Raw genomic sequence first — 26,608 nt, 5'->3', positions numbered from 1 at the left:
TATGGTATCTATGGAAGTACACTGAATACTTTTACAACAGTGAAATGAAAGCTTATTAGTTTTTCCCATGACAAAAGAAGAAATATTTTAAAAATATTTTAAAATATTTAAGAGGAAAGCCAAACAAGATCACAGCATCTGAGGGTGTGAATCAATTTGCAGATTAACCATATGGAGCTAAGTTAATGATTAATGTGCAGGTACTGGAGCATATCATACTTCTTAAAAAGCTTTAAGATTACCAGTAACACTTCCCTTAGTTTGCTTACACCTCACTGAAGTTAACCCAAAACTTTTGTTAGTTACTTATGCATACAAACCTTCTTTTGCACAAGCAAGGCCTCCAGACCCTCCGCCAATGACCAGAAGATCATACTCATTCTTTCCTGTGAAGAGGATGTGAAAAAAAAGGAATAGAAACAGACCAGGAAGATGGGAGAGGTATGTAAAAAGGACAATATCAGAGTACACCTATTTTTACAATTGATTATTGCTGATTTGGGTTTTCCTCACTTTACTCCAGCGCTGTAGTTCATTAAGCTATCTAGTCTGGTTTTGTGAATGAAATATGGAAAACAAAGCACTTCAAACGAAGTGAGAAGATTTTTAAATTTTTTACACAATGCCCCAAGAGGCACATAACTAATGCAACTGAGATCTAGTACAGGTCACTGTCTCGGCATTACAGCAGCAATCTCTACACAGCTTTTTTTCGCGGGGTCACCCTATCGGACTCAAAGCTTTACATGCCGTGTGCGCCTTGCCGGGGCGTGGGGTGCGGTCAGAGGGAAGCTGGCCCCTGCTGCCACCTCGGCCTCGACACAAACAGCCCCGGCTCCCGACCTGAGGCGGCGGGAGCAGCCGCAGGTGAGCGATGACTCCTTTTAGTGAGGGCACAGGGTCGCTGCTGCTTTCGGAGCCGTCACGGGCAGGGCGGGCACTGAGGCCACGCAGCACCCGAGTCCGGGCGTGGGGGCTTCCCCCGGCAGCACCGAGCGGGCTGGGAGGGCCGCTACCCTTTGGCGCTAATTCCGCAGGAAAGGTTCGGCTGCCTCTGGGCCAGGGCCAGCCCCAGCCCCACTGTGGAGCCGCCACTCCACCATCTCCTTAACCCGGAGCTCCCTCAGCGCCCAGGGTCTGAGGGACGAGCTGCGCAGGAGCACCGGGCGCGGCGGTGGCTACCAGAGCCCTCACGGAGGCAGGCGGCCGCCGCCCGCCCCGCCTCGGGGTAGAGCGGAGAGGCGGCCCGGTCCCCACAGCAGCCGCTCGAGCCCGTCACCTGGGGGTGATGCGAAAGGCTCGGGGGACCTTCCCCGGGCGCTTTGGGCGTCGAAAGGCGCGGGCAGCCGCTTCCCGCGGGGAGCGGCGAAGGCGCGGCCGCTGCCGGGCCCGAGCCCCGCGGGTACCGCGTACCTGAGAGCGCTCGGACCGTACGGCACAGCCCCGATACTGCCGGGGGACGCGCCCGCCGCCACAGCGCCGCCATGCTGTACGGCACAGGGCCCCGCGCCCGCCAGGACCCTGCGGGGTGGCCGCGCAGCGCCTGAACGGAGGGCGGCGGGACCCCTGGGGAGCCCCAGCGCGGGAACCGCCTGAGGGGAGCGCTCCGCCCGGAGCCCTCACGGGGCTGGAGGAGGCGGGCAGAGGCTCTGTGGCGCTGGTGAATCACACACACCGGCACAGAGTCCTTGGGATTGGAAGGGACCTCTGGAGATCACACAGTCCAACCCCTCGTATAATGCACGGCCACCTGGAGCAGGTGGAATGGTGGTTTGGAATGTCTCTAGAGGGGAAAACAGCACGACCTCCCTGAGCAGATGTTCCAGTGCTCTGCCGCCACCAAGATAAAGTTCTTCCTCATGCTGAGGTAAAACCTCATGTGTTTTAGTTTATGGCATTGCTCCTCATCCTGTCATACTATTAATGTGATTCCCTTTCAGTCTTCTCTTCAGAGTAAACAGGTCTAGCTCCCACAATCTCTCCTCATAAGAGATGCTCCAGCTCCCTCATCATCTTCATGGCCTGTGCTGGACCGTCTTCAATAGCTCCTTGTCTTTGTTACACTGAGGATCCCATAATTTGACACAGTATTCCAATTCTGGGCTCCTCAATTAAAATCAGTTAAAGCTAGACATTAGGAAGGAAAAAAAAAAAAAAATCCCTCTGTTTCCTTGAGTGGCTTCCCCCCAAGATCCTGCTGCAGAAAAGGTTTGGGAGAGGCCTTTTGGGAAAGACAAGATTCAGGATGACTGCCCTTCACTGATACCCAAGACCTGTCCTTTGCCCTCTGAACCAGCCATCCCTCTGTAGCAGATGTGGTGATAGGAGCTGCCACAGCCTCTCCTCAGGTGCCGGGCACTGGCTGACAGTCAGAAACTTCTGAGGAGGTTTGAACAAAACACCTTCCATGAGGTGTTAGAGGCGACAGGCGGTGTTGCTCTGTGTTCCTGTGATTGTGAACAGGACTTGGGTCTGGAGAAGGGGGTTCTACTGCTGGAATTCTGGAGTGGGGCCCAAGCATTGTGGGTCAGTGACTCTGACCTGCACCAACAGCTTTCATACATGGCTGGGCTGCAGTGGGACAGATATTTGCTTGGGACAATCCGTCAGAGCACCTCCACAGCTTCAGGCAGCATTCCCTCTCCCTGTGCCACATGCCTGCTATTGATTAAACCAGGTCAATGGTGCTGACCTATCCTGAATGGGAGCTGTGGAAGTTAATATATGATGTGTTCTGACAGCCTGAGTTAAGAGGCCTCAAAGCTGGCCTTGATCAAAACAGATCAAGGGAATGAGTTTTCCTTGTTCAGAGGTGCTGGCTTGGCCTTTACTGAAGCTCAATACTTGCCCTGTCTGCTGGTGTAGGTAGTGGGTCATATGTGTTAAATACCACCACAGCCAAACCAGAGTTTGGGACACAGAATCAGACGCATTTTCTACAGAAAAAAAGGTTTCAGGCAGTCGTGGTTCAGGCTCTGGAGCAGGGGCCCCGCTCACAAGGGGGCAGCATCCAACCATTTTGTTTCAGAAAACATCAATCCTCTGGTCCAGCTGAGGAGAAATGTCAGGAAATTAAAATAATCCAAAGAAAGTTTTCTAGAATTCACTTCACCTCCAGTGTAGTCTCCTTATTTTTGTTAACCCCATTAATGTTTGAAAATACATGAAAAAGGAATTATTATCACTTTAGTAAGTGGACTGATGATTTTTTCCAGCATCATTGCTATTAACTATCCCCCCCAAAAATACAAGAAACCCAAAGGCAAATCCTCTGTTATCACCAGAAACAGTGTTACCCACTGCAACAGCACTAGAAAGAAATTACTAGAGCATACTGAGAGGCCTTTGAATTAAAGAAACCTCAAACATATTCAGATATAATCTTTTATGCTTTTCAAGGTACATGCATGCAAAGTTCTTTCAGCTTTTCATGTTAGTCACTATTCTGAGTTGAATCAGGCAGTGTTGAGCATATGCTCTTCACAGAGCTTTAGTTCAGACATGTAGGATCAAGGGTAGAATTAACTCTCCACAGACACAAAACAAGTTTATGTGAGGAGATGGCCCTGCAGCATTATGGTGTTCTTCTAATAAGGAAAGGCCTTAAATGTGGCAAAGCAAAGTGAAACTAAATTGAACCAAATTAAAGGAAGGTGGGGTTCAGTTTCTTCTACTGTGTCTCTGTGGATACTGAATGCGAGAAATCAGGTAGGTAGCACAGTGTCTGTGTGAAACTAAGTCACATAAGTTTCTCACACTGGCCTGAGAAATCATAAGGAGGAATCCAAACAGTCCTTAGAGAAGGAAAACAACCATTGCAGGTGTTGTTTGTCATCTTGTTGTTTACTTGTAAGAAATGGTCAAGAGGTGTAGTTCCTAACTGTCCAGTGATGGTGATGTGTGGGTTTGATGACCAATGAGAGGTTTACCTTTTCAGACCTTCTCAGAACTGTCTATTATAGAAGATCTGGAAGAATAAAAAAGTGCTCTCTCTTGCAACTAAGGCTAGAGAGTCTGTCATCAGTTTGCCATTCCTAATACAGTGCAACATGTCTCAAGTGAAAGGATGAGAGGAAATGACCTTAAAAAGCTAAGGGAGGCTCAGATTAGAAAATACAGATGGTGCTGTGCCACTGTGTGACCATGTGATGCTGAGATGTCCCCAGCCCTGTGGCTGTATCCCACAGCCCAGGATAAAGCACAGTGCAGTTGCACAGGCTTTCCCATCAGGACCGCCAGCTTCAAAAGAAAGTCCAAAGTCTGTGCTGTGCCATTCCATTTGTTCCTGCTCATTCTCACAGGCTTGATCCTTGAGAGTGATAGGAGGCAAATAGCAGCAACGAGGAGTGTGCTGTGCTGACGGTGACAGTATCAGTAAGAGCAGCAGCCCCTGGCATTTCCTTCTGTCAGCACAGAGCAGGGGTGTCTGTGCTGCACTTCAAAACTCTTTTTCAGGGACCAGAGACAGATACTGGTTATCAAATGTGGTTTCTACTGTATCTTTGGCTCAGTTCATATGGCTTTCTTATTTTAGTTCTTTTGTGGTTAGTGTTATGTTGATTAGATAATTAGTGATGCACACACACACACACACGTATATATACAATATCTTAATTTCTTTTAAGAAAACAAGTCCTTTAGTAGCAAATACATTCTATTACTAGAAATCATTTAGACAAAGCCTTGTGTTTCTGCAGTGAAAGAATATATACTTCCAAAACTGAGATTAAAATACTTCTTACAAGATAGCTATCAGACTTAACATCATATTTCCATTGGATTTTGTCAGTTGTAGCTAGCCATATTTAAAGTCATAAATGAACTTATACACTACTTGTGGTTTGGTTTATTTCCAGGGGGAGATGTTTATTCAATATATTTTAAACAGTGTGGCATTAAAAGGGTAAAGGAGACACTCTGTATCGGAAATGTACGTAAATCCATTCAACAAAAAAAGGTGCTTTGTAAGTCATTGTTTTGTTAGCAGGAAAACTTTCTCCTTTTGAATTTATCATAAAGACAGCTTGCAATTCTGTATGTTGTTTCTTTTGTAGGAAATACATTTTATTATATTTATCAACAACTTACTTAACTTCTCCCTCATGAAGATGACCAGGACCAAATACTTTTTCTACTAAACCTTTTAGAAAGGTTTGAAAATTTTGGCTTTCCAAGCACATCTTCTCATCTTTCCTGTTTTTCTGGCATAGTTTCCTTCGTGCTTTATATTCCCAGATCAGCAACCAGGGAGGGTGGGGGGAAAAAGAGACTTGCCAGGTAGATACGGTCTTTGGAAATAATCACTTTGTGTCCTTTTTAGTGGGTGGAGTGGGAAATCGATTCTGTCAGAGGTTGCATTTTGTGGTGTGACCTAATGAATAATTTACAGAAGTGTCAGTGAGCTCTACTGGATCACTGGTTGAACTAAGCTGTCTCTGCATGAGGTAGGACCTTTTGGTTTCTTACCATCTCTTTCTTTTAAAGATTATTTAAGTATTATTTTGAGAAATTTGTCTCAAAATAATTGTCTCTCTTGAGTAAGACTTGTTTCCGAATTTAATCTATGCCTTTTTATTCTTTCCTTCCTTAACATAGATCTTCTGTTCATAGATTGTCCAGAACAAGTAATTGATTGCAAGTAAGGGAAAAAACCAGCAGAAACAGATGAAGCTTCAAGTAACAAGTAATAACTGCTTGTATTATCTGTTCAAATTTAGAATACAACTTTGCTGGCCACCTTTGCTCTCTTTTAGCTGTTTCCTGTTTTAGATATTGCCAGGCAGTTTCCGGATTCAGACATGAGTGGTGCTTCCTTTCCTCAAAATTCTTCTTTTGCATGTTCCTCAGCAAGAGAGACTAATTTGACTGTGGAAAGCAGCAAATTTCCATAAAAGAAAATCCCTCCTGCTATTCTGAAAATGCAAGCTCAAAAGAATTTTCTTCCACTCAGTGTTTCACATGATCTGTGGGGTTTATGATAATGTGCTAGCTCTCCTGTCTCCCTTTGTTTTGGCTTTTAAAAAACAGTCTTTGTCCGGGATTATTAGAAGAAGGGAATGCCATTTGTTGTTATGCCAGGCATGGATTTAGGGGGAAAAGCTCTAACTCCGTGCTATGCACAGCAAGTGGGAATGGCCCCGCCACGCTGCATCATGTGATTGCAGCTGGGAGCTCTATCCATGAACAAGTCTGCTCAAGTTTGTGCAGCCAGATCAGAGCTAAAGTGGCGACTGTCAGGGTGAGTCAGCCTGAAACAGCCAGTTATCCTGAGCTGCTGCCATTCATGTGATGTTGCTCCCGGGCTAATGCCTCCTGACTCTACACCTTCCCATAGATGTGCCCTGTGAATCCAGTACCTGATAGATATTCTGAAGTACCAAATCCATCTTTTAAGATCTTAGTCTTACATAAAAATTATATTACACCAATATATTTGCAGTTCTCTAACCTGGATGTATTAATATCAAAGCAGACTTTTACTGTCTAGACAAGGATAAGTCATATGGATAGTATATAAATTTATGTACTGTGGAGTTTTTAGCATTGTTAGTACATTAGTAAAAACTTGCAGAATTTTCCATACTTATATAGAACATGTGTTAGGCTAATAGGTAGATTAAAGAGAGGCATAAACCCATGTCTATCAGGCTACCAAAGAGTCTTCTCTTGGGGAAGAAAATACCCCATAACATATTACAAGATTTCAGCTTTCTATTGGAAGCAATTTATGGACATTATCATACAGTTTGGGTGGCTTTACCAACTGAACCTCCAGCTTTGTCTCATTTGCAGTTATTGCCATTCACCATTTTTATGTGTGTAATGAAATATCTAGACAGCAGCAAGAGTTACTTGCAGGCGTAGCTTTTATCACACAAGTAAACAGCTGTGGGCAGGCAGAAGCAAGTTTGCTCCTCCCATGCTTCGAGCCTGAAGAATATAATTCAGCTCTAAGTTAGAAGACTTTTAAAAGTGTTGTCATGGGATGTTGCTCAATCTGGGAAGTCTTGGCACTAAATTATGCTGCTAAGCAGAAGCTGGGCTGACACCACCCACAACTAGCTGCAGTTAACTGCAAGGACTTCTCCAAAGAGCAGCTGTATACTTACACAAGGTCAGTGCTTAGATTAAGTTTTACTGTTTTAAACTCTTTTCTCCACAGCCCAGCAGTAAAAAATTTCTCTTCTAATTTGAATTGTGGGAGGCATCAGGGATCGTGCAGACACAACCAGCTTTTGACCAGACAGGAAATTACTGTCAGTGAAGCTGGACTACAGTGTTGCTTAATTCATAATTTGTTGAGCTTGATGTCTGGATTATAAGAAAATATTTGTAGAGCTAAAGCCCAGTTATACATGGAAGGGATAGTTCAAAGTTATTCTGTATTGACATTGGGGAGTGCTGTATTGCAGGGTCACAGTTATGTTTTGTTTAGAGCTACTAGAAACACTTCAATCTTCACCCACCTATTTTCCCCCACAATTCTTTATTCAATTAATCTGCTTAAAATTATTTGGTTTTCTCTTGTCATGATCTCAGGTGGTCTGTAATTCTTTCAAGGACCTCCCCTATCACTTGACAAAGGCTGAAGTTTTCAGAACTTCAGCTCCTGTTTCTGCCACATTTGGTACAAACACATTCTTTACGTCATTAAAACGTTTCTAGGCTTGAGCTTCAAACACTTGCTGACTAGGTCTGAGTTTTGCAGTAAGAATACAGGAGAGAACTATTACTATATTGTGTTCGGGTTTTTTGTTTTTCTTCTGATATTCTTTGATGGTGCAATTTAATTGCAGCTAGATTATATTGTTCCCACCTCAAAGGAAACAGTATAGACAGACAAGCTAAGAACAACATTTGTTAGAATAAACTTCTTAGAGCAGTTTGTAGCAGAATATTTTTCCAACTAGAAGCCACAGAAATTCAAAAGTGCTATTTATAATGTATTGATTGCAGCTCCTCCTGTAGTTGCTATTAAGCCATTTGCTATACATACCTCGCCTGCCTCCAGCAGCACTCTATATTTAACCCACATGCCTAGGTCTTGTTCCTACCAATTCTGCTCCGGCTGTAGCATGCCACGTCTGAGCTGAAAAAGGAACTAAATCCCTTGGGCCAAATTCATTCCTGAAGTTGCTTGATTGAACACATTGCATTTACACTGAGCACACATTTGGCTCATACCTGACTTTGTCAGCATTCACTGTGCTGTAACTAAGTAACAAGAGCGCTGTCGTTAGGGGACAGATGAATAGCTTTCTCTACGGTTATTAGAGCACTGAGCACCTTTAAGGAGTGCAGAATCTGTGAAAGGAGGAGTTGGGAAAAAGGACACCGCTCCTTTTAGAGTCTGTGTAACAGAACTGATAAGCTATTCCTGTGATGTGATCGAATGTGACTGAATACTGCAGGCTCTTGGACTCTTATTCTGTAAAATCCACAGGAGAGCAGCACAGGAAAAGATCGGAGGGAACAGCTTCTGCTATACTAAGAAAGGTACATATTTATATTTTCTTATTTGTCAGGCTTGACATGATGTGTTATCTTAGATAATGTCACTATTTTAAACAGAGGTGCTTATGAAAGAAGTGGTGTTTTCCACATTTTGACTGGCACTCATTGTCAGGAAGCCAGTCCGTGGGCAGCAACAGCTTTCACAGAGAAAGAGTAGGACATATTTGTGTGTAACGCATTTGTACTGGATTGTAAATCTTGACAGCTGAAAGAAGTGAGATGAGATAACCCTGACTAATTGAAAATTTAATTTATGGCTATAAGTATGCTGGAATTTGGTATTCATTTGTATTCAAGAAAAAGCTGAATGCAAGTCAAGCTTCAGTTCAGTCACATTTGGCTGAATAGATGCTTTTGTAAGTGTTTTGCTGCATGTGTTTTATGGAGGTTTTCATTCTCAAGAGGGAGTTCTGCTACTGCAAAATACCTCTGAGGAAGAGACAAAAAGCATGTACTTTTGCTTGCTAGCCCTGTTGGTGCTTATAGAGTATCCTTCTGATGCCCATAATGGATTTTTTTTACCTTCTGTCCTTTACAAACAAACTCACATTTACCAACACTGTCAACTACGTCATACTGATGAACTCTGTGAACAACATAAAGAACCTTTACTTTATCTCTGTACTTCTGCTTACTCAGTCATGGACTTTTCCAACAGAGCCCTCGGGTTCAGAACCACATGCATTTGCACAGCTTTGCAGTATTGAAATATGAAAGAAAAACTTCCTGATTTACAGCTTTAGTTTGCATTAATGAGAAAAGAGTTTGATCACATTTACACCACAAGCAACTTTCTTGCCACCCAAGTTTAGCAATATTTTTCAGCAGTCTGGTACCCAGTTTACATCTGCCAGTCTCATATGAAGGAATGTCTTTCAGCATTCCTTCAGGATCACTGGAATTAAAAGTGACTGGGAATTTTTTGAAAAAACATAATTTTGGCAGCAGTCCTTGAAAACAGATCTTAATGTGTGAGGCCATTCTAAAACTCTCTCAGAAAGCAATTACTAGAGGATTTGGAATAGAGAGCCTCTATGCCCATTCCAGGCACTTTTCTGGGGAGGGCTTTCACTCAAGATTTGAAACCAATCCCTACCCTGCTCTATCTCAGGCTCCCTCTTCCCACACTGTGTTTGGTTACCTGCTGTGCCGTGGTGGCTCCCACCTTGCCTGGTGTGTTAGAGTTGTTAATTTTCACAGAAATAAGTAATCATTTCAGCAGAGATTTCCTTCCTAATCTTTCAGATCCCTCAGTGGGTGTCCTCACTACCAAGTTTTAGTTGTGCACTCCCCCCAGCCTGAAGAGCAGCCTGTGGATTGCAGAAAGCTGTGCTGGGAGAGAGACAGATTTACAGTAGATTAGCTGGTAGTCTTGGAAGCAGGGCAGGAGCATGCAGTGGGGATTTGGGACACTAAGGATTCAGCCCTGTGATATAAGGAAGGGACTGTGAAATAGGTCTCTCTGGAGGACAATTAGCCATTTTGGTGGTCTTTCCTCTTCCAGCCCTTTCTCCCTACCTCCATTTGGGGCAAAATCATTCAATAAGAGCTTGATTTTACCTGCTGGGGAACATGAAAATCTCAGCTTACAAAACTTTTCACAGACCAATTCCTCATATGCTGTCAGGGCAGATCACTTTCTACTTTTGTCAATCCTCCCAGGTAGGATTTGTACAGTTCTGCTGAGCCACCCTAATCACTGGTCTTAAACAGTGGTGCAAATAGTACAAACTCTGGAGTGCTCCAGTAGGAATAAGGACTATCAGAAACAAGCACTTCCTAGGGGTACCTGAAAGGGTCTTATTCCTGAAAAGCTGTCTTTCCTTAAGGCCTGGTAAAGTGCATTTCTTATCCTTGAAGAATTCTCTCACCCCAAACTCTGGCTTTAATCATGCAGTGTGTTCACTAGGTCAGTCTGGGTTAGATTGCTACAAATTCTTGTGGATCTGCATGTTGGATGGAGATGAAGCCTCTCTGTGTGGCCAGTTCATTCTAAACACTGCACTTCTTTATGGGGCACATAACCATTATATAGACTTTCTGCTTTGGGTAATAGCACCGAATACCATCTAGAGAATGGCTACTGGGAAGTGAGTTTTAAGTGGGTAGCAATTATCCTAATTGAAATCTATGTGGGGAGAATGGATTTAAACACCCTTATGAAGCTTATTTGATGGGGCTCCCAAGTAGGCAGGAGGCATTTTTCTGTTCTTTTCCTTTCATTCAGTAAGAAGGAACTTGTATTTGTTTCCTTTCAACCTGAGAAGAGGGAGTAAGAGAAATGGCTATGGGGGCAGAAAACAACCATCAGAACTTTGCATTTATGGAAGACAGGTAGTTTTTTAGTTGAGGCAGTGAAGCTAAATTATAGTAATTTGAAAAAAAAATGAGAGGAAAATCTAGATTTCAGGCAAGAAATAGTGAAAAATTATATAAAGTCTGCTCAGATTGTTTTTATGATGTCAGTGGAAAATCTGAATGTCAAACTCCCAGACTAAGTTTCCATTGAAATACAAGCTATTCACATTTGGCAATATGATAATTATTCTTCACAGAGCAGTTGCATTCACTTGAAAATACATAAACAGTAATGAAAGAATAGAAGGTAAAAAGATATTTTTTGACCTTTAAATGTACTAAATTATGAAGCTGTTGAATTGTGTTGCCTACAGCAACAGGATACAATACGTTTGGCAGAAGTTAGTTTAGACTTTCTGACCAAAATACTCTGCTTTTCTTGCTCTGGAAAAACATCAAGACAAACAAAATGCCACAAAAGAGATTGCCTCATTCTAAGAGTCAGAAACTCCAGTCCCAGCACAGCACAGATCTCCTCTGGCCTAGTGCAGGACATTGTTAAAATATGCTGACTCTTCTGCATTGTTTTCACAGTGCTTCATAAACAGCTAAGATATCCTTACTAGTGTGCAAATCCTCTGCATACTTCAGTGCATCAGTGTCTAAAGGCATAATTTCAGCTGAAGCTGAAAAAGGTTGAATTATATAAACTTATCAAGTGCTCCCCATTCACCAGGTTATGTGAGTTAATAAAGTAAAATTAGATTCTAAACCCTTTAGCACCAGAATGTTAAAAGTACTGTCTGGATGCGTGGAGACTCATAATGAACTCTTAAACAACCAACCAGTACTTGGCAGTTAGATTAAATGCATGAAAAATTATAGCAAGACTGGATGTACCATCTTTCCTTAAAGGCCTGAATTGTCAGCTGGCTGAAAGCTCTTTAGAAAAGCATTTGAAGCACTGCTTGTCTCCACATTTTCCCAGTTGTTCATAAACTTGAGAATAATAATGTCACAAAGGCATTTCCTGTGCAGACAAAACTACTTTGCCTTTCCCCAGGTGTTATACATACATTCATAGCAGGGACTTTTCTGAAAAAGATTAATTCAGCTTTACAATGCCTTGAAAGTTTACACACATAGCAGTAACTTTAACTCTTGTGGCAACACAGAGGAAGATAAGACAGCTCATCCAAGGCCAGATCAGAGAAACATTGCCAAAATGAGACTCAAAGCTAAGTCCCCTGGCTCAGGGTCACAAAGTTTCCTCTCATTCCAGCCCTGGAGAATAGCAGTCTAATGTATGTGCTGTCTTTGTACAGAAGTGTGGATTTTTTTTTGTGATAATGTTTAGGACTTAATTTTCAGTACAAAGCAAAGTAATATCAGTTTATCAAAGCTGAAACTGTAATGAAAGGCTCTGTAATTAGGCTTAGAAGGATTCACCTTGATTAGAAAAAATGTTCTATCCAGCAGTTTTCCACCTCACAAGTATTTCAATATCTGTCATCTCTTATTTTTGCATCTGTTGGAAATTACATCTTGTTAATTACTCATAATTAATGTAATGAACTAAGCTTCAGAATAGTTAAATAGTCAAATTGGATACTTCTTTAATCCACTGAGTATGAATCTCACTAGGATATATGCTTTTGTTAAAACATTTAAAGGTGCTTACTTTCACATGCTTATTTTTCTTCTCAATAAACATCAGTTTTTAGCAGAGGGATGTTGGTTTGGAATCAGAGAAACAGTTACCATCAGTAGTTTACATCACATTTCCATACACTTTCCTCTAACAGTGTTACGAAAACTTTGTTGTTTTTATGAAACACTGAAAAAGATCTCAGTTCAATCTGGTTACTTGGACTTACCTTAAAAATTTATGTTACCAATTGTTCTAATCCTTACTTTTTCATGTCAGGAAATTCTAAGCAATTCTTTTTTAGCAGAGGTTGGAAAAACTTATCAGAAGGATTGATAAATAGCATTACTGAAAGATCCTTACTGTAACCTTTGGTGAAATGGCTGGAGTCAGCTGCATGAGAATAAAGAACAGAATGTACTGGTTTGCGCTCCATCACATGGGCATTTTTATAATTTTAGAAAAACTGAATTATCATATGATAGGGGATACTGAATCCCCTAACTTAACATCTGTTGGCATAATAGCAGATCTCTAAGTCAGCCAATATCTTGATGTTTCTTTTAAAGCCACTGGAATGACTTAGGTGTTCTCCACTGGCAGGTAAGTTGGGGTAGCAGATTTCCCACATTTTGTGTCTGCTTCTCTCTTTGAAAATGTCTTTTTAAATTTCTGTAAGTTGAAACAGAGATACTCCCATTCAAATGCTGATTGTTTGATTATGGTGTGCATCAGGGGAAACTGCTGAGCTGCATTATCAAGTTATGATTCGGTCTTATGAAACCTGCCAAAGTGAGTAAGATTAGATGCACAAGAAAATAACTCAGTGCTTTAGAAAGACTCATCAGCAGTTTGATGGGCTTGGGCATGAAATTTTAATATGTTTTCTTTTAAAATCTGTCTTCTCAAAAACAGATGTACTGATATGTGCTATTCATTCTTTCCCATAATGTCCCTCTAGTTTTCTGTTTACTCCCTTGCTGAATTTTTCATTTGCCTATTTTCTACTTCAAAATTTAGCTTTCAAAGAGAAGGCTCCCTTTATTATGGTGTTTCTAAAGCACAGAAGAGGTTGCAGTGCTAACCTGTGTATTTGGAACCTCCATATAAGCATTAAATAATAAGAGTGGCTGCCTTGTAATAAATGGTTATGGGAAAGTTGACTATATGCAAGTTCAGTTTTATTGCATACTTAATGAATCTCATGAATCCACATTAAAGCTAAAATTACTGTTGCATTTTCTAAAGCTGTCATAACATGACTGTCTCCTAGCTAGTGGTAGTTTTAAATTTGAATTACACACTTAATTTTCATATCAAATATTTTCCAGCTAAGAATACGAAAGCAATTACCTATTTTGGTACCGATCTTTTTTCCCTCTGGGTGCATGACCATCACCAATGCTTCTTGCTCTTGGCAGACTGCCTTTACAGTCTACAGCTGTCACTAAATTTATTTTCACACCTATGAAGACAGAAATTAAGGGGGACAAACCTTGAAAAAAACTGTGTTAAAAAAAAAAGAAAGAAAACCACAATGTGTCTGTTTCTCTCTTTTTAGAAGGTACCTTCTCTGGAAAGTGGTTCTCAGGATAATTGCCTCCTGAAGGAGTTCTGCTAAGAACAACCCATACTGCCAGTTTATGAAGGTGCTGGAGTGTTATACAGAAATATTAAAAATAATAAAAAACCCCAGTAGTTTAAAAACACTCCTTGATATCTCAAAAATAAGTGAACTCATCTAGGAATGGAAAAATCAGCACGCACTCTGTAGGTTGTTTCTACCTGTGAGCAGCCTCTGGGAAGGCAGGTGGGCTCTGCTCTTATATGTGGTACCTCTTATGTGTGGTAGCAGTCATGTGGGATTCAAGTGCAAAGATCTGAGGCACTGTAGAAAGTACATCCCTCTGAGTACTTGATTCATACAGTCAGTCTGAAAAAGCATTCCTGCAGGACAGAGAGCAGGGCTGTTACCCTACAGAGGCTGTCTCTTCCTGTTTTGATAAATCTCATTAAAAGGTCTCATACCAATGCTAAGCAATAAAGGAGGAAAGCTGTACCCCCAAAAATACCCTACCTCGTTCATCCTGCTGCTCACATCCACTCTGGCTGACAGATCTTTGAAGGGCAGCCCCAAACAGGCTGGCAGGATCTCATAGTGCTGAAGCAACAGCCTGTGGCAAGGTCTGCTCAGAGAATGCCAAAGTATCCATTGTATCCAGAGGATTATGTCTGGCAGTGGTCTGCGGCAATTCTGAATGCCAGCAGTCTTCAGTCCTAGAGGCACCTGACTGTAACTGGACTGTCACCAAGTGAGTCATGGATGTGCAGGGTAACAGTTTCACCTGTCCAGAGTAGGAAGGTTAGAGACCTGCTGGCCTCAGGAAGTGGTTTCTGGGCTCCATCCATTCATTTGCATTCAGAATAATTATCTCTCACCTGTGTCAGTAATCCAAATCCACCAACAATGACCATAAAATCAACTAAGCCATGAAAGTCAAGACCAGTCAAGTGAAGCTAGAGAGATATTTTATGTTAAACTGATGATCTTTTCACGGCCCTATCGAAGTTCTCCATGGGGAGATAATGTGAAACATTTTCATGTAGAAAAACTAAAATGAGCTGAAGTCCCATCTGAAAGGCACAGGACAATTGGGCTTAGTCAGGAGAACTACTATTGCACAGAGGGAGAGAAGCAAATTGACATCCAGACTTTCAAGATCCTGTTGAAGTGATGAAGCAGGCTCATATTAGCTAGGAAGAAATACTCAGGAAGTCCAAGAAGCAAGATTTTCATCTGCTAATGATGCTGGCAGGCTCTGAAAGGAAACGTCTCAGGTCAGACTTTGCAAGAAAAGCATTCAGGGTAACTGTTAACATTGGTAACTGCTCAAAAGCAAAATAAATACTTTTGACAGCTCCAAACAAATCATACTTGCTCTGCAACTAAGATAAGAGGATGGGTGAACAAAATCAGCTGTACTGTATGTTGAGCATATCTCCATGGAAACTCAGTCATCCTCTGAAGTCAAAATGTGTTCTGCATGATGATTCAAAATTTAAATAGTGGGATAGATTTTCCCCACGTGCATATGCCAAATCCCACTACAGAATGGACGTCAGACCATCCATTAACATTAGGATTTTTCTGGGACAATATTTGGGGAAACAAAAAAGAGAAGCAAGAACAAGAAGGAAGAGATTTGGAGGAATGTTGTTATCTCCTAGAATGAGATAATCCCTTTGTCATTGGTCTTGGGTAACTTAAGTAAAATTTTTGAGGATATTGTAGCTCCTATTGGAGCTAGAACACATTTGATGCTGGAAGCTCCTCGTGCATGCTTGGAGCCAGGACTGAGCAGCTGTGTGGGGGAAGGGACTAGAGCATTAAATAAAGCTACTTGTTGACTGCCTGTAAAATTGGCTTTTAAAGGAAGTGCTACAGAGCACCATCTATTACCAAGTGTCAGAGAGCCTTTTACAGCTACTCTGGACACAATCATAATTAAACTCTGTGTGTTCCTGTTCAGTATGGTCGGTTGTGGGTTATTAAGCTCAATATTTATAAAAAGGACAGCCCTCTCCTGTGCCACCTTAACCCTGGGCTGTTTTTCTCTTTTCTTCCAGATGCTGGAGAACTCTTCAGTCCCTTTGTTCATTGTCTTCATCCTGCTTTTCATTTTGCTGCTCATTGTGTTGGTCATCAGGAAAAACGGCACTGCTGCCCTTATCTGGAATGAAATAATCCGGGAGAAAGTAACCAATTTCATCATGAATCAGAGCAAAGAACAGAGGATTTTAAATTTCGTGCTGCAGAATGCAGTCCGAGGAGACCCCTGTAGTGTGGTGGACACTATAGATAAATACTGCTCCCAGAAAGAGTGGGCCATGAACGTGGGTGATGAGAAAGGTAATTGCAGCAGGGGTCAGCATCAGAAAAGATCCTTCAAGACTAGCCCAGTACAGACATCTGATTGTATTCACAAAGCAACTTCCATCTGCTGCTGCTGCTGCAAACACCCCAACCCACACAGCCTTGTGCTCAGCAGAGTAGTTCTGTCAACAGTGGTGCCTCCTTGTGCAGATGTTTTTGAGAAGGGGTATCCAGTGACTCATCCAGAAAGTCACAGCACCACGTGGGTTTCTGTGTTGTGCACATTGCAAGTGTATAAGCAGAGAGTGGCAACTGATGGGAAAAATCTAGGGTTGCATTATACCTCACTTTATATACAGGGTGCCTTTAAGGCATAATATATTATGTTGAATACTTTCAGATCCTTAACAACAAGATAGCAAATTGAAAAAAAAAAAACCAACAAAATTTTGTTTAACGATATGAATTTTGTGTATGCAAGCATAAATTAGAAGTTTCTGTTGAAGGGAGACATCCTATCCATGTCATACAGTATCAGACATTGTTGCTATTTAACAAGTAAATAATCTTGTTCTTGTCTCCTAAAGAAAAATATGGGAACAAAACTTTTTTTCATAGCTGCAGGAAAGCAGAAATGTTTTCAAAAAACTATAATGGCAAAATGTTAATATGTTCCCTTATGAATTAGAAACAAAAGTATCTCTTGCTGGGAAATTTCTGGGGAAACTTGCTTAGTTTGGGATTAACATAGCTAATGAAATACAACTGTAAGCACCATAATAGAAATGCTCTTCTGACATGGGTACAGTTTTAGAAAGTAGCTTCTCAGCATACCTGGCTGGGGTGCTTAGGGCAGCAGAACAGTGGGTCATGGCTGAACAGGAATACTTAAAGCTCTAAACTTTGAACATTTGTGATTAAATTCTTAATAATTTCACTCTGGTTTTACTCTGATGGCCTTTCCTCAGATAAGACCCATCAAAGCAAATGCATCTTTAGTCCCTGAGATTTCAGAAGTGACTACATGGCCTCAAGATGCCTCATCATCATCATCTTCATAAACAAATAACACCCAGAAGACTAACCCTTAATGACCATGACTTAGTATAAAATCCCTTCCACTACTTTTTGAGTTTAGTTATCTAGTTTCTAGCCACACAAATAAGAGGAAATTTCTCACAAATAAATCCTTTTCTTCAAAAGGACTGAACATAGTACACTGTCATTTCTTTTTGGGAACGTTTTCTGTTGTTAGCAATTGAATAATGTTTTCCATCCCACTAATTCATGCAGTGAAACCAAGTATTTTGCAACTTTGTAAGTAGACTTTTCCTTTTTCCTTTAAAGATGAGTATTTAGAATAAGAAATTTTATATCAGACTACAGCATGTAACAATAGCAACAAACATGAGCACTCAAAATCCAGGAGTTACATATTTCACAAATGTGGCCAATTTCTGCAGTAAGTTCTTCGAAAAAATGACTGCATTTTCCCTTTCTAACACTATGAATTAGTTAATTCAGGGAATATAAATTAATTCAGGGAATTCCTTAGTCAGAAATATGTATAGTGTGAAACTAATATTTCTTTTAGTTGAAAGTTTGCATTTTGAAACTTAAAATGTCCATGATTTACTTGATCACAAGCCAGTTTGCAAAGGTTACAGTATAGAATTTGACATCAACTCTTAATTTTTGAATGTCCTGAGCAACTGAGTACATGGATTTTTTAAGTTTCTTGTCACTAACCTGCTCTTCTGTATATGAATCACTTTGATTTTGTCAAAAGGCAATCTTTTCCCATTTTAATCAGGTAAAATTCTAGACAAGACAGTGGAAGAGGCCAATCCATCAGTTGCCCTGGAGCTGGGAACGTACTGTGGCTACTCAGCAGTGAGGATTTCTCGGCTACTAAAGGCAGGAGCTCGTCTGCTCACTGTGGAGTTCAACCCAGAATTTGCTGCTATAGCTAAACAGATGATTGAGTTTGCTGGAGTACAAGATAAGGTAAATACCATTTTGTCTGTAACCACTACAGCAAAACTGGTTACATTTTGTTTTCTCTTTTTCTTTTTCCTTGTACCCATGGGCCTTATAAATTTAATCAACTCCATGCTTAGTTAGAGTGCCTGACCTCTCACAGCAGGACTTCACTACATTGCCTTCCAAAAGCCAGATCACTGGATTTCTCAATATAAACTAAAAGGTTCAAATTGGTGTCAAGACTGACAACAAAAAACGGAACCATAGTCCAATTTGTTACAAAAGCTCACAGGAATCAGTTGTATTATGTGCAGTGTACTTCAAATAAGAAGTATTCACCCAAATCTAGCTGGTCACAGTACCCATATCTAAGTTTTGTGCAGTAAGAGGCATTTTGACTCTCTATAGCTGGTTGAGATGCAGGTGTTTCCAGTCTATATTACCCCCCTGCCCTACCCCCAGGTTGGGGGATTCATGCCTGAGAAGTGCCTGTCTATTCAGCAGACAACTCACTTCCGTGGAGCTGGAAACACTGGAGGAAATAAGTCCCACTGAGGGACCTTCTAATGTGTTTCTTGACTTCTTGAAGAGAAGCTGAAGTACTAGTGACATCTAAAACTGCATTTCCCCATCTGATTTAATCTCCTGATCAGCTATGAGTCATAAACCAGACATTTCTTTACCACTTTCTTCCTCCTCTCACGGTTTATGGCGCTTGCCTAACAAAAATCCACATATAGCAGCTGCTTTCAGTTTAACAGTAGTAACTCAAATAAACTTGTAAGGAAGATGTAACACACTCTGTTCTGTCTCTTCCCTCCCGTGGTCATATCAATTTTACATACTGCAGCCTCCATCTTTATTCTTTTCTAACCTGTTCTCTGCTTTTTTTCCTTTGCTTGGACTACAAGACTCAACTGAGATGTAACTAAAAAGAAAAGTACTTAAAAACAGTGTTTTCAACAGGAGATTTCCACGTTTCCAGTAAAGACACATACAATACAATAAAAACAACAGGTCACTTTTTCTGTTGTTAATTTAAAAACCAACAAAATCCAAAACACCCAAATTCGTATTTTGGTACATAACTGAGTTAGTTTGTAAAAAATAAAAGAGTACATTTGACCTAACCCTACCAAATAATTCAACTGACACAATATTGAGCTATAAACATGATCCCTGATGTCTACCTATGATTTAAAATGAGCTGGGAGCATATGATTTTTCTTAATGGTTTGCAGTTCATCAGATGGATTTGTATTTCAGGTTAAACTCCTAGAAGGCCCTTCAGAGGAAATTATCCCCCAACTGAAAAAAAAATACGAAGTGGACACTCTGGATTTTGTCTTCCTGGACCACTGGAAAGACAGATACACACCAGACACCATCCTGCTTCAGGTCAGTTTGCACAATTCCAGTCCTAAAAGTACAGTAGCAAATACCTTCATGTCTGTGAGACCTCTCTTCTCCATGAGGGACCACATCTGCTGTAAAATGAAGACTGGCAGCCAAAATAGCAGCCTTACAAGAAAAGAGGATTTGAAGGACAGGACCCTAAACTTTTGTTAAGGACAACTGCCAACACTACATAGCTCAGGACTTAGTGAGTACTGCTGAACCATTCTGTTTCCTGAACATACAGGTGTGCAGTAGAAATCCTCCCTGGAAGAGTGCATGGCCTGAGTCTTGCACTCCATAGGAGTGCCTGCATGGTCACCAACCAGAACACTTGACCCAAAGCCCATCCTGATCCTGGGAAAGGGTGAGACGTAGGACCTGCTTATCCCAGCTTCACCTCTCTAATTTCCTCAGTACCCCTTTTTTTGCCTGGGTCTATGATGCCAGCAGAGCCTCTTGATGAAATACCATTTTGGTAGCACAGCTATGGAGCCTGACTTGAGTCTTTACAGTCCACCTAATTAATTGGCTGTAAAGCAATGTTAAGACTGCCCCAGCCAGGCACTTCCCAGGGAAATGCTGTCCAACTCTATGTCCAGCCCCAAATGTGAAAACATTATGTGTGTACCTTCCTAAGCTGCCTTAACCATTGCTGTGGGTATTACGAATTAAGTTGGCTGTAACTGCAGTAGGCAGTGGCAGAGGACTTACGGATAGGAAGGTATTTTCAGGCGTTAAATAAGAGATTGACAACATCTGTACCTATCAGCACATACAGATACTCTCCTAGCTGATAACATTTTCTACAACCGCCTGTTTTTATGGAAGTGCCATTTTTCAATTATTTTCTTCACAAATAAATCCACTTTTTTTGAGCCTGCCTCTTAAGTTGAGAACCTGCCAAATACTTCCTGACCCCTGCTTGAGGACTACAACACTATTTTCTGACCCAGGCCCCCTGTTTTTTTAGTTTTAAGCCCTGTCCTCCAGAAAGCTGTTTGAAAAGGAAATTTGTTTGGGGTTATGAACAGCTAGTATTGAATTTACACAGCAGTAGCTGAAGAAAATGTTCCCTCCCTACAGTTATTTTGTACTCAGAGAATGCTTTCTTTTAAACTGCCTGTGTAAGGATGACTGAGCTCTTTCCACAGTGCATCCTTATCAGAACTTAGCTTTCACAATACAGCCAAAACAAACAGTTTTTAGTTCCATGGTAGTGGTAGTCTGATGCAACTGTGGTACAAAGTTGCAAAAAACACCCATGAAATTAAGAGGATAAAGACAAAGATCCTCAGATTTTCTCAGATGTCACAAACTTTCTAAAATGTATTTTTGGCAGGTATTTCAGTAAGAATAGTTAATAGTTAAGTATGAATATATTCAGATGAAATATGTATATATTGGAAATGGTCCAGACAAAAAAGCCAGACATGAAGAGCATCTGAAATCCTGATGACCAGTGGAAAATTCAGTATGTTGTCTCTTGCAGGCTTCTGCAAGCTGTGCAATAGAAACAGACTGGAGGGTATTTGACGTGTCTCTAAAATCACTTCTACTGTGCTGACTGGTGTTCAGTCCCCAGAGGCAAGAGCAATAAGCTCAAACGGCTTCTGCAGGACACTCGTCAATAGAACTGCTCTCATAGACTGGTAGTGACGAAAAATACCCCATGTTTTGGCTACAGCTACTGCCTGTAACCACAGGATAACAACCAAGCTGATTTAGCTACAGACTTCGTTTTAAAACAGCTGGTAAGCCCAGATAAGCAACTTCTTCTAGACAAAGATACCAGTAAAAATTAGGTTTTTAGGTTTACTGAGGATAAACATTGCACTTGAAGTGACTATTGCAAGTTAGTTACGTCTTGTGGAAATTTGTCAGAGGGATCTTCATTGTGCAAAAACCTTGCTTTATGCCCAGATCCTGAACAAAATGGCAAGAAGTTAAGATGAAAGGAAAACAAGTGCAGAAAATCTTTCATTCTTTTCATGGTTTTGGAGTTGAGGTTTTTAAACATGAGGAAAAACAAAGGCACCTTACTGATCATGTAGACACAATCACTAGCTGGAAACAAGCTGAAGAGCAAACCACACAATTCCACTTGATTTGCTATTTCAGAATCAGCATCTCTAATGTTCTACTAATAAACAGAAAAAATCAGCAAATGACCACAAAGGATCTGAGAGTTACGCAGCTTCTCTCGTGTCTCTTCGACCTTCCAGACCTGTACCACAATAGGTTTTTGGATGCAGTCACTTGAGTATACCTGGTTAACATAAAGGTACATTATATTCAAGCCAATGTCTGCTTAACAGCCACTATGAAGCCATTTCTCTTCTTTCTAGGAATGCAACTTGCTGAGGAAGGGCTCAATTCTTCTGGCTGACAATATCATTTTCCCAGGAGCTCCAGATTTCCTTAACTATGTCCGCAAGAGCCCCCATTTCCAATGCACTAACTACCCATCACATCTGGAATATATGCAAGTAGAAGATGCTATGGAGAAGGCTGTGTTTTTGGGATAAAGAGGGTCATTAATAATCAACTTCTGTTTCAAATGATGTAAATGCAACTACACAGGTTAACTTGTCCATGCTTTACAGTTTTTTAAATTATTTTTTTATTTTGGAGTCTGTAATTAAACAGGCACTAGTGATCTTTTTAGGCGAGGTAGAAACCAAAATATGGAGTAAGCTGGGCCTGTGCCATTGTTCCACATTAACTTGGAAAACCCAAGGTGATGCAGATTACCTTGCCTTGACCAACACATCATCAAACAACAGAGTCTGTTATTTTGAGCTTAACTGGAACAACCACAGTGTGGGTTTAGGGTGGAGAAATACACTGCAACTTCTGAAGACTTGTGTCCCCAAGCTAAACTCATTAATCATTAGCAAGAGTCGAAAAAAATATTCATGTTGCAAGAAAAGACCATTTCATGTGCCCTATTTTTGCTAAATTACCAGCATGCCTCTTGATGCAGTGAAGGCTCCTATTGTGAGATCAGATACTTCTTTGTACATTTACTGCAAAAGTTAATCATCTCTATGTGAGAGAAAAGAGCACACACTGAAAGAAGGCAGACCCATGTAGTGATGAGAAAAACAAAACAGAATTTTGAAACCACAAACAAATAAAATTATTAATCTGCCCATGCAGAGGCAGGGAAAACTGAAGTAGTAAACAGATGAAAATAAACACAGTAACAGATAACAAAAGAAGCAGACTCCTTCCAAAAGAATACAGAACTACATAATATTTGACCTTGAGAAAATGCTATTTATCCCCTCATTATACTGTACATACATAGTACATGCTTTTTAGGGGCAGGGCAAGCTGCTTACTCTGAAGTGCTGGGTATATTTAAGATGCTGTATAGAAGTCTAGAGAGAATGGGTTTTCGCAGGTGGGTCCTGCACACCCTGGTTAACCTGTTACACCATGTGAATAGTGTGGGTTGTCATTGAGAAGATTCAAAGCCAAATATGAAGTCTCTAACTCACCTGAATGATGCAGAAATCCAGTGGCATTTCCTAGCATGTCCTGTGATTATGTAAGGCAGCAACAGTCACATTTATAAATAAAAAAATAAAATACAACAGAGCAGGGGCATGACTTTCATTTTTTCCAATGAATTCTGTACTGCATGTCAAGCTTCCAGACTTGAAACAGCCAAAGAAAGATCCAAGCTGAAAATCAAGGATAACCATTCTTGTCTTTACCAGTATGAATTCTTCCAAGTCTGTTCAAATTCCTTCCTTGCACAGCCCACCTTACCACAGTGGTCCCTCCCCTGGCCTGTGTGCTGCAGAAAATCCACCTCCAGGACACAAGCAAGGAGCAGAGGACCACCAAAAGAAAACTAGAATAGGCTAGGGTGAGAGAGTCAGTTTAGAAATGGACCAAGCAAACCATGGTGACACAGCTAGCTTGTGAAGTGTGATTTCACAGGGATAGGAGAAGGTAACACTATCAGAGTTTTCCTGACAAGTTAACTCTGGCATATTGAGGAAGACACAAGTTTTCTTGTACTGGGTTAGATTATGCAGAAGCAGCCTCAGGTGACTCTGCTGTGCTGTTCTGTGTAGAGCCAACACTGAGTTCTAACACTTCCATCTCATACTGTAAGTCAGTGATTAGTTCTGTAACAATGCTCAACAGCACGTCCTCTTGGTATTCAGCTCAACTCCAAGTCATTGGAGCAAAGTCCTCAGGTGGTTGGAAAGAATTTTTGCAAAATTTGCAATGCAAAATAATCTTTAAGCACATTTACTGGTGTATACAAGAAAAAAAGAGAGAAAACTGAAAAAAGTGAATACATACGGCAGACCAAAAAATTGGTACAGCTGAAGCCTTGACTCTAAAGAATCCTCACTTGTGATTAGCCCTAAACACCTCTGCACCCAGTAGACACTCCTGTCACAGCAGGCACATCACAGGCTGATGAGCAAACCAGTCTCAGAAGGATGAGTAAGAGTAAACAGGTAGACTCTTCTGCACTTTACAAGAGAGGATCAGAAAAATGCAACCCTACTGCTCATTAATGGCCAAAATTACTGTTCAAGAGACTGTCAAGAAGATTAGGAGAGGCAGAAACCTGTAGAGTGGATATTTCAAAAGATGCAGTAGTGAATAATGTATTTGTAATACATGTGGCAAATGCAACAGCCACCTTTTAGTATAAAAAGATATTTTAATTCATTAGGAAGCATCTCCTACGTGGCAAAATCGTAAAAATAAATACAATGCGTGTACTATCGGAATATTTGCAGAATTCCATATGCAAGAAAAATGTTTCCACTTCACTACATTTTTGAAATGCTTTTAATTATTGGTGGCAAGGGATGAAAAGAAAAAAGCCTGAGTCAGTTTGCATGACTGACAATTAGAAAAAAGCCTTTTGGTCAGTTGAGCAAATATGATCTGGAGTCAGTGACACATAAATGTGAAATCTCCCAGGGAGAAGAGGTACTTTTCAAAATAAAGTCACACTTTGAATTCTGGGAGAAGCAAAAAACAATGGATCTTCTAATTCAAGCATATTCTAAAAACCTACTGAGCGTTACTACATCAGCCTATTACAGTTAGAAGACACGACTTATTCTTGCAAAACTGTATGGAATGGTGCATGTGGAGCATGTGTTTAAGGAGTGCCTGTGAGAGTGTAGCACTGATAGAAAGCTCCCAAGGGGAAGAACTCCTCTAAAACAACACACAGCTCTCTGCAAATTCTCACAGCTCATGTCAGAAATGGATGATCTCACCAAATACTGGTAATTTACAGCTCTTCTCAAGATGACAGTTACTGTCTAGGTTGTCTTAGTGATTCAGGCAGTACGTGAGAGTGAGGTCTGGTTTCTGCCAGAACCTCTTTGTTACCTCAAAGGGACATGATACTGTCTTTCAAAATATTGAACCAATTTGGTGTACAAGAAAGGAGGATTTAAGAGGAAGTCAAACCTAGCACTGCTGCCTTTTGCATAACAGCACCCATGGAAGCAATCCTTTCATCAGAATTTACTTGTCTGAGTATGGAACAGGCATCACATATTTGTACAGGAGCCACTGCCTCCTCCCACTGGCATGAGGAAGTGAAAAGCAGCTCACTGGAGAATTCTGAGCAATGAGTCAAACATTCAAAGCAGTGAAGGGAACACATAGAAAACCCTACAGGAGCAACAAGAAGAGAGAGACCACTGAGATCCCAACTCTCCCACCCAAGGTGACACCAGCAGGGCAGTGATGTGTCCTTACTTGGCTGAGCAGTCAATCAGGAAATCAGTTATAAGGTACCTACAAATAACAGCTACGATTACTGTGCACACACACACACACATTCAACAGAGTATGAGAGCTTCAGTCTTCCCCTCTGTCTCTACAGCTCAGTTAATGACATTATAAAGTACCTTCCTGTTTCAAAAGATCCCCCATCAGCTTGTACCAGAACAAGATCCTGCCCCTGCTGTGCTTCAGAGACCTTCCAAGTAACACACTGGGGAAGAGACCCTTGAGGACAGAATACTATCCCAAGACACTGCTAAAACCTGAAACACATGAGGGCTGTGATATTTCATGCCCACTGTTACCAGATTAACCTTTCACCTGCAGACTCACCGCTTCCATTTGCCCAACCTGTGATAAGCTGAAAATGAAATAATTTTGACAGCTATAAAATGTCAGCTGTAAAAACAACAGATTTGTTTTAGCTCAGTACCTTACCTACAGCATCTGCTATTCATTGCCATATTAGTGCACCCACAAAAGGAAAATCAGATTCCTCCCTGCAGTGGAAAAGTGATGACACCAAGGTGCAGGATGCTAAGCCCAGGAGCCCACATTTTATTTTACAGCACTTGCAAAACTCTATCGTCCAGCTGCAAGAACAGATCCAGAGATGATTTTACAAAACACCTGGGGATGCATTTAAGACATCTGAAATAAGGAGGAAAGGTAAGCTGGAGATGACCTTCCAAATGCTGTTTGCAAAACATTTGCATGTAAATGAAACCTTATAGTGCTGTGAATGGTACAATCAGAAATTCACATATGGCAGACTCTGTTACTGGCAATGATTCATCAACCTTTCACTCACAGAAAACCTGACCTCCATTCTCTAAGACCTTGCAGAACATTCTGTCGAGATTTATCAGGTTTTGTCAGGCTTCATGAAGGCATGGCAGTGAATATGGTGTGTTTAGGTGTGCCAGTCACTGATCTCATAAACAGGTATGTGGCAGTTTGAGGCAATCCTCAAGAGAATGAGTATCTGTTGGTAACTGGCTGTTACATTAAATACATGGGTGACTCTTCCTTATCAGGATTTTCTTCCATTCCACAGTACCAAATGTAAATTATTTGGCACATCCTCACGTAACAATTTCTCATGTCAACCA

At 41.1% G+C, this 26,608-nt stretch overlaps 2 protein-coding genes across 8 annotated transcripts in view; one reads left to right on the top strand and one right to left on the bottom strand.

Annotated features, from left to right (window-relative positions):
- Positions 1 to 1,568, bottom strand: part of TXNRD2 (thioredoxin reductase 2) — a 40,409-nt gene extending 38,841 nt beyond the window's left edge. For all 3 annotated transcript variants that reach the window (XR_009278984.1, XM_058851805.1, XM_058851804.1), the window contains exons 1-2: positions 1,414 to 1,568; positions 321 to 386 (exon numbers count right to left, since the gene is read on the bottom strand). Coding sequence is in view for 2 of the 3 variants with exons in the window: in XM_058851805.1 (XP_058707788.1) it covers positions 321 to 386; positions 1,414 to 1,486 (139 nt within the window). In the remaining variant the exon portion in view is untranslated. The remainder of the gene's footprint in view (positions 1 to 320; positions 387 to 1,413) is intronic.
- On the top strand, positions 337 to 23,318 carry COMT (catechol-O-methyltransferase). Of its 5 annotated transcripts, XM_058851809.1 has the most exons (6): positions 6,951 to 7,114; positions 8,444 to 8,496; positions 16,088 to 16,370; positions 18,148 to 18,341; positions 19,584 to 19,715; positions 22,061 to 23,318. In XM_058851809.1, exons 3-6 carry the CDS (start codon positions 16,088 to 16,090, stop codon positions 22,238 to 22,240), a joined length of 789 nt encoding a protein of 262 aa, XP_058707792.1. In that variant the 5' UTR covers positions 6,951 to 7,114; positions 8,444 to 8,496; the 3' UTR covers positions 22,241 to 23,318. The 5 variants fall into 5 exon arrangements, with proteins under 5 accessions (XP_058707790.1, XP_058707794.1, XP_058707793.1 ...); XM_058851807.1 differs by lacking the exons at positions 6,951 to 7,114; positions 8,444 to 8,496 and adding an exon at positions 337 to 441; XM_058851811.1 differs by lacking the exons at positions 6,951 to 7,114; positions 8,444 to 8,496 and adding an exon at positions 787 to 867.
- Positions 23,319 to 26,608: the final 3,290 nt, after the last annotated feature.

Source organism: Poecile atricapillus, chromosome 16, assembly GCF_030490865.1.
Source record: "Poecile atricapillus isolate bPoeAtr1 chromosome 16, bPoeAtr1.hap1, whole genome shotgun sequence".
NCBI classification, from domain to species: domain Eukaryota; kingdom Metazoa; phylum Chordata; class Aves; order Passeriformes; family Paridae; genus Poecile; species Poecile atricapillus.
Note: the sequence above shows the minus strand (reverse complement) of the source record. Positions and strands in the feature narration are given on the sequence as shown.